We start from the raw sequence: 8518 nt of genomic DNA on the forward strand, positions 1-8518 counted from the left end.
GGTAGCTGTCTTTCCCCTGGTGATTATTTCTCCTGCCGTCCTCCTGCTACGTTAACTTTTGGTGTCCTCCAGGTGTCACTGTTGTGCAGAGCCAAATGAGTTGAACTATCAGAAGCTTTTCAAAGCTTTAAAACCATTAAAACTCTTGGTGAGTGTCAGTCCTGATTAAAGAGGCACTAAAGTCCTGCTTTATATTGTAAAATGCAGGTTGTCTTTTATACAACAGACTATGAAGTGAAAAATCTTTGAATCCTTTTGTCATTTCTTAAAATCAGATTACATAAAATAAGTGTCTATTTGGCTATTATGGTTTTTTTAATAGTCGAGACACTTGAAATCCTATTACCAGCCTAACAATTTATTTAAGCATACATGAATCAGGTCAGGATTGTAAGAGGACAGTATAAAAATGTCTAATTCTGAAACTGTTAATGCAATACTTTAGTTAAACTCCTCAAAATAAAGCTGAAACTCTGCACTTCAGTCACATATTTATTTAGTTTAAGACCTACTGTGGTGGTGTACAGAGACACAACTACAGAAACTGTCATTGTCCACAAACATATGGACCTAATCTCATTTTAAAACTAGAAAAAGCACTTCCTGCAGAAAATGCAACGTGAATGCAAATGTGAGCTGAAAAGCATCAACATGAAGAAGACCTGAGTGCACCACCATGTGGGGTGGGTTGGTCAGCATTCCAGGGTTCAGGCATACATCTGCTGGGTGTCGGGTAGTTCTTGGGAGCCTTGTTTATATATATATATATATATATGCCATATGTGAATATGTTTATGTATCTAGCTCTGCCCTCTTACTTCTTTTGTTTTCTCGTCTCTTTTTTTATTTTTCTTCTCTCACTCTCTCTCCTCACTCTTTCCTTCTTGCCTGTCAGACCTTGAAGTCATATTGTGTGAACAATAATCAAAACAAATTAATAAATTAAAGAAAAAGACAAACTTTAACAAGAGTAGCCTATAGAGAACTGACAGCCCTTCTTGTAAAAGCAAATATGTTTGGTACAACAATGCATTCGGGTCATGATTCTGATTGCGAAAACTGCCAGAAATGACGGCTTAAAAAAAGAGAAAAGAAAAGATATACCGAGTAATACTGAATAGTTCAAGGTCGTGGGACCCATTTAATGTTTTGAATTTTTCTCTAGCTCAAAATATGCTGAACTAGTTATCTGTCAAAATAGGGTGGGTTTGAAGAGGATTTGAAGCTTTCTCAGTTCATTTCAAAAGGAGTACTCGGCTCTACGGAGCTCTGGCTCTTTGTCAGCCTGGCTACAGTGCTGAAAAGAAACCTGGGGTTGTTCTTATTTTTTTCAATCAGTGATGAACAGTAAGATGTCCTAGCTTTATGGAAGGCTTTTTTAAATAGCAACAAACTCTTTTTCCAGGCTAAATGAGCATCTTTGAAATTAGTCACACGCCATTCCCTATCAGCTTTAAGCTGCATGTCAGGCCCTTTTGATTTGAGGCTTTCCTTTTCAGTATCCAAAGTCGTACGCAGTGAGGATGTAAAACTACTGATGAGATAATCGACCTCACTGGGAGCAAAGTTTAGGTAGCTGCTCTGCACTGTGTTGGCACATGGCACTGAAGAGCATAATAATGAAGGAATTATATCCTTAAACTTAGTTACAGCACTTTTAGAAAGACTTCTACTGTAATCAAACGTATTCTTCACTGCTGTGTAATCCATTAAAGTAAATGTAAATGTTATTAACAATTGATCAGACAGGAAGGGGCTTTCTTTCTTCAGTTTCTACATTATGTCATGACAACATCCAGAGTGTGGTTAAAGTGGTGGGTGGGCTTATTTACATTTTGGCTGATAAAGGTCCAAATCATAAATTCGGTTAGGGTAATGTGGTACTATGAGGTATTTAAGATATGACTGGGCCTGATTATTTAAAACTCTAGGAGCCACATGTATTTGGGTTACATGAAAGAAAACTTGGCCAGCATTTATGTGCGTGGACCTAAAAAGGAAAGACAAGGAAAAAAGAAACTGAAAAATTTGTGTGATTCAAATTAATGAGTTAATGAGTGTATGAATAATTAGTTGCTGTGAGCCAAATGCGCAGGCAGGTCTCAGATAGTGGTTTTTACTCTTGTCTTTTTATGTTATGTTATCAGTGGGGCTGGGGTGTCTTTCCTATAGCCATCTCAGGCACACAGCTGACTGTGAGCACAGAAGCCCCACCCACCTGCAGTTCAAACCTTCTGTTTGCAAAGAGCAGCCAATCACAAGTGCCAGAAAAAAAAAGAAGGGGAAGGAAGCCAACTGCGCCAATGCCCATAATAAGATAAATAATTATTATTTTGAATAAAATATGGACCTGGAAATTAGGTCCCTCCTAAAGGATGCAAATGGTTTTCATGTCTGCCGTTATATTATTTGCGGGTTTTCTTTCTTTTATTTTTGTAGAAAATCTGGACTAATCTGTAAAGTCATGTGATCTCAGCCTTCAATTTAATACTTTATTAATAGAATCTGGGAGCGCGTTATACAGACGTCGACAGGGTTTCTGGAGAGCCCTGATCTTGTTGCGGGTCGTTGCTGGAGGCCGGGACTGGTCTGGACGGGGAGGAGACTTCAGATGCGGGGTGGTACAATGTGGCGCTGCGAAGTCCTCCCGCACTCACAGGACACATGAGAGCTGGTCAAAGTCGGAGCGAATTGAATCAAAGTTAGGTAAGCTCGCATGATTGGTTTAGTTTGACTTTCCTGTGTCTTTTTTTAAATTATTGCATCCATGTATGAAGTGAGTTAAAGATTTAAATTGATTTAAATTGTATTTAAGCTGAGAATTATCAAGGGAGGGGGGGAAAAATCAGGAGGCATGAGATGATTGTGCACAGACTGCGTGCAGAGTAGTGAGTTTTTAAAGGTCATAAAAGCATTCCTCGCGCGTAACAGTCCGCTTAATGTAAACCAAAAGTAACAGAGGATATTTTGAATGTATATTGTTGGCTGTTGAGAATTGACATGTGGTCCTGTGTTTTCACTGGAGAGAAGAAGGAGGAGAAGGAGGGACTTCACAGCACAGCCTGCAGCGATGGCACTGGAAAGAGGGTGAAAACTAAACGGGGGGGGGGGGGGGGGGGGCTGCTTCCAGGGAGTGGGGGTCGATGAGGGCACATGCAAAGATGATTAATAAGTGTTCCCTTTTTTTTTTTAGCTGCATAAAAAGGAATAAAATGGATGACAGCAGAGCATCTTCTGACCGTGTGTGTGTTTGTGTGCATGTGTGTGGGGGGTGTCTATGTAGTTTGGGGAGGGGGGGGGGGGGGGGCTAATAGCTCCCAGATGTGTGCTGTGAAAACAAATGGTTTCCGATAGCCACTGTGATGCACAAGAAGAATAGTGTGCGTTATAGTGGTACACAAAGACACACAGATTTACTGGTGTGCATGCAGAACTTGTGCAAACCGTGTTTTACTCAGATTTTATGTCCAAATGTGACCTCAAAAAATCTGCATGCAGTCACACACAGAGAGAGAGAGAGAGAAAAAAAGAGTGGGATGTGTATGAAGCACAGGTTTAGTGCATGAAGTGGCCTACAGCGCAGCAGCTGTGGAGGAGGAGCATTCATACTTTCCACAAAGTGGAAAAGTACTTTAGTCGGTGTAAGTTAATGGATTTTACTGTATGTAACAGTGTGACTTCATGAATTTCATTCACAGCTTCAAATTGACTTTTTTTTTTGTTTTGTTTTTTTGCTATGCCCTGACTGCACTAGTGTTCAGGTTTAATCTCCAAATTTAACTTTTACTAACATTTGAGGTTCTGTTGCTTGGTGAGGTGAAGAAGAAGAAAGAAAAAAAAGGGAGGGGGGTGACCAGGGAGGGCAACAGAAAGGAAATGAAGGATGAGGAGGCATAAAGAGGGAGGGAGGGATGAAGAAAGCGGGGTGGGATCAAGGGGTCCTCTGTTTCTTTTCCTGGAATGCGGCCTTCGAGACTGTCTGCTGCAGCGAGGAAAGGCAGGAAAACAGTAAGTTTGCTCTTAGGAAGACATCCCACATTCTTGCTGCCACAGTTTTCTTCCCCATTTTTTCTTACTGTGGCTGTTTGAGGCCAGTGGAGGTGGTGGTGATCACAGTGGGGATGGTGGCTGAAGGAGGGGGGGCTTGGAAAGGTGACAGAGGGCGAGGGGGACGAGTTTTCAGGAGACCAAAGCAACGTCCAGCACTGAGCACCTTATCCTCCTCATGTTGCTTTGTTTTGATTAATGCTCTCACTTTCCCTCCAGTGTTAAAGTCAGTCTACCTCTCAGAGCGACCATGAGAGTCTTCCTGCTAATCTGCATGCCAGGTAACTCCACCACAGTCCTCTGTGAGCTGAAACAGTCCCCTATGCCCTGAATAACTCAATATTAAATGTTTTAGTTTAATAGATTTATTTGCTTTCTTCCTTTAAGTTAGGTAAGGAGATAACTGTTACATCAGTATCATATAAGAAAAGCTCTTTAATCAACAACTTAAATTTTTTAAAGATAAATAGAGTCCAGCAGAACCTCAAAAGTCACTAATTTAAATGGTATTTAAATTTAAAAAGGTCAAAGTGTAAAAATAATGACACATTGTAGTTTTACAGGACCTTTATGTGTCGACTAAAGCTAACATGACTGTGACAATAATGCGAGTGGTTTTTTTTTGTTTTTGTTTTTAAAAAAGGTCAAACTATTCCTTTAAAATGTCATTAGGTATTAATTATATTCTGACCTCGACAGGAAAACTGCCCAACAGCTGCTAGGGATCATATTTTAATAGATGACTCCTCTTAGCGCCTCTTATTACCTTTTCCCACTCCCCCACACTCCCTTCCAGTTGACTAAAAATGCAGAAAATTTCTCAAACCTTTTCTAACTTTGACAAAAAAAAAAATGCCACTCACTGTAAAATACTGGTGGAAAAAGTTTTTTTATAGGGGCATAAACATATTAAATATTCCTCAAACAGCAGTAACATTTTCTAAAATTGAGAAAAAGCTACAAATATATCTTTTGCATGCTGCTCTGAGTAACGAGCATGATATACAGCAGGGCAAAGTCTATATGTCAATATTTACACCCACTTGCCACTTTGTTAGGTACATCTTTTCAACGGCTCGTTAACACAAATATCTAATCGGCCAAACAAATGGCAGCAACCCGATGGATTTAAGCATGTAGGCATTATCCAGACAACCTGCTGAAGTTCAAACTGAGCATTGTAGTTAGATTCAGAGGTTTATCTGCTATCTGTGTGTGTTGGTGTTTGGCCACCAGATCATCATTGCAATTACATTATTTTAATGTCATAGTTTTGGTTAAAAACCAATTTGGGTTAAAAAGAGTGGGAAAACACAGAAGCGTAGCAGCTCATCTGGCAGTGGAGGAAGCAATACAAAGAGTGACACAGTCCACATAAGGTTGGAATCGTGGTGGGTGGACAAGCACAGACCTCTCACCCAGCAGACTGGAGTTTGTGTCCCCCGTGTGAAGCTGAAAGCCAGTGTAACTTATTCTTCTCAGTGGTCAGTCACCATTAACCAATGGGTTAGGCTTAGACAGAAAGACTTCCAGCCAGAACTTCTCATGCCACGTGCTGTCTTTTTCCTCACGTTGCTGAGCTTGATGTCATTGCGAGTTTTCGTTTGCAATAATAGCCCTGCAGCAGCATTATGTAGAGTATGATGATGCAAGAACCACATAATTACAAGATGGGACGTGCACGTTTGTAAATGTTCCTTCTTTCTTCTTGCATTTGTAACATCTGTGATTACCGACTTCCCACCCCTGCACGTCTCGCATCACTCCATCTTTGTGATTGCTCTATTTGTCTGCAATGTCAACAGTTCTGCTGTTCGCCCAGGCCCAGTACCAGGAACCGTTTAACTTTGAGGGTGAGTTAATTAAGAGAATATTGGCCTAGATTTTTCCTGCTCAGCATCGGTTTATATCAGAGCTCTCCACATCTGTTCTCGATTCCTCGTTGTCCTCTGTTGTATCACCCACCCTCGAGGAGTTCTCTCTCTTTTTCCACCTTCATATGTTCACCATTCACATGGCAACTGTATCACAGTGTAAATAGCACTTTGACTAGTCTGCATCTTATTATTTTTAAACAGCTTGCATATGAAGTCATGATTACTGACTCACAAACTTGTGAACTCATGCAGGTGGTTCATGTTATATGGTGTAGTGCTTTCTGTGTGTGTGTGTGTGTGTGTGTGTGTGTGTGTGTGTGTGTGTGTGTGTGTGTGTGTGTGGGATTGGAGGTTTTTTTTTGGACTAACAGTTGATGAAACATTTTCTCTCCTGCTTGTTTTATGGCTTCACAAAAGACTATGAGTACACTACAGGTAAGGCAATAACTTGTTTGTTTAGGTTTTCTGATGTTTTTTCAATGTTACGCTACATATCTAAGTGTGAAAACTTGGCTCCCCTCATGTTTAGACTCTCCTCCTGAAAACTATCAGCAGCAGGTTCAGCTCAACCCGCTGATCCGTCCTGAAAAAACAGGTACATCTGCGGAGCGCTCCTCCTGTCAGAGTCACAGATTTACTCACAGTGCCAATGTGATTGAATAAATGTATTCAGATTGATGCATGTCTCATTTGAAAATGTGTTTCTTATTTGGAAAACCAGGGTCCGACTTGCAGACGGAGCCCACAGAGCCCGGACCTCTCGGTAAGCGAGCCAGAGAGAACAGAAAGCCAGTTGTTTAAGTAGATTGGTGAAATTATTCTGTTGTTTGATTCCCAGATTGCAGAGAGGAGCAGTACCCCTGCACCCGACTCTACTCAGTTCACAAGCCATGCAAGCAGTGCCTCAACAGTCTCTGCTTCTACAGGTAAGGAACGACTTTAAAGGGCGCCGATTTGTAATTTTTTTTTTAAGATAAAGCAGTGATTATGAATAACATTGCATGGCTTTATTTCTTCCTGAATCAGTTTGATTCATTCATTCTGCTCCAGAGGTGCATGATGATGCATGACATGATGAATGGATATTTACTTCATGAACAATGTGCAAGCTTCGGTCTGTTATTCTAATATAAATATCACTCATGCAGAGTTAACAATGTTGATTCTGAATTATTCTGAAATTAACAATGTGCTGGAACTACAGTGCATTCATGTAGATCCAGAATAATGAGGATGAGGTTTTATACGATGCAGATGTATCAAAGTGTCTAAGAAAAAGCACCCAGAAGCCAAGCTGCTCTCTTTTTGCATCTCCAGAACTTGAAGGATAAAGGCTGTTCAAGCAGTGTTTTCAAAAGCTCCATTAGCCAGCTGAGTCAAACAGGACTAAACAGTGCATTTGTTGGGAACTATATCCATCTGTGGATTAACACTCATTTGGTACTCATTAGTGCGTATATGGTGCTGACTCAAAGTAAACTGCAGCAGTAATGAGGAAACACCATAAAGTGCAGTGTGTCATTAATTAGTTATAGATCAGCTCTAGACTGATGTCTGTAGGTGCAGTTGCACACGTGTGACCTCTGTGTGTGTTTTCATTCAGTTTGCGACGGGTGTACATCATCAACAAGGAGATCTGCGTGAGGACTGTGTGTGCACATGAGGAGCTGCTCAGAGGTGGGCTCTGTGTACCCTGTGTTTACATATATGATCCTTGATATTTTAACTGACTTTTACGTGTGTGTGTGTGTGTTCAGCGGACTTGTGTCGCGATCAGTTCTCGCGTTGTGGAGTGGCAGCACTGAGTGGCCAGTGTGCATCACTAGGAGGAAGCTGTGGGATGAGCTGCGGTAGCTGCTGATGATCAGGGAGACCACCTGCCCAGATACTGCCGCTTTTTCTATCTCCTCGACCACATTGTCTTACTTTGCCCGCCTTCCTCTGTCCTCTCTCCCTCTGACCCCCTCTGTACACCCCATTACTCCTGTGTGAAAAGCACTTCTGCATTTCAGTGTGTTTCTCTTCATCTTGATTTTTCCACGTTTGCTCAGTAGATCCTGTGTGTAAGGATACGTATAATCCAAAGAACATTGATGATTGTATAAATCACTGGTGCTATAAAACTTTTAGAGGTGCACATAAAGCCACAGAACATCCTCTATTTTTTTTTGTTTTGTTTTCATATTGTACCACATTAATCTTTTTGTTTGTTGGTATGTTACTGTATTTGTGTTGAAAAGCAGTCATTGTCATGATCAGCTCATCAGTGGTGGCCACAGTGCACTGACATCAGACATAACTAACCGATAACCAGCCGCCAGCCGTCTCGCTATTGAAGATCATGAGATATGTGATGAAACAGGTAGTGAGTGACCTCTTTGAAAAGGCACCTCACAAATGGCCTCTGTACTACTGCTTTGTTAAACTGTCACTATAAAGACTGAGAAAAAAAATAAACTTTTTTTTTTTACTACAGCTGATCAGCGTGTCATTGACTCCAATATGATTCATGGCTGACAGGCTGCAGCTCAGCGTGCTGAAATGTATTAATGAACGGACGTGAGTTACGACACAGTTTATTCTCCAGGAAATGT

The 8518-nt window shown here is 41.0% G+C and overlaps 1 protein-coding gene across 1 annotated transcript; it reads left to right on the forward strand.

Moving 5' to 3' along the window:
* The first annotated feature begins 2608 nt into the window (after positions 1-2608).
* mfap2 (microfibril associated protein 2) lies at positions 2609-8399 on the forward strand. The gene is made up of 9 exons (XM_030729588.1): positions 2609-2706; positions 4267-4328; positions 5853-5900; positions 6342-6359; positions 6454-6519; positions 6646-6687; positions 6763-6850; positions 7528-7601; positions 7682-8399. Exons 2-9 carry the CDS (start codon positions 4298-4300, stop codon positions 7783-7785), a joined length of 471 nt encoding a protein of 156 aa, XP_030585448.1. The 5' UTR covers positions 2609-2706; positions 4267-4297; the 3' UTR covers positions 7786-8399.
* Positions 8400-8518: the final 119 nt, after the last annotated feature.

Source organism: Archocentrus centrarchus, chromosome 5 (assembly GCF_007364275.1).
Source record: "Archocentrus centrarchus isolate MPI-CPG fArcCen1 chromosome 5, fArcCen1, whole genome shotgun sequence".
Taxonomy (NCBI): Eukaryota; Metazoa; Chordata; class Actinopteri; order Cichliformes; family Cichlidae; genus Archocentrus; species Archocentrus centrarchus.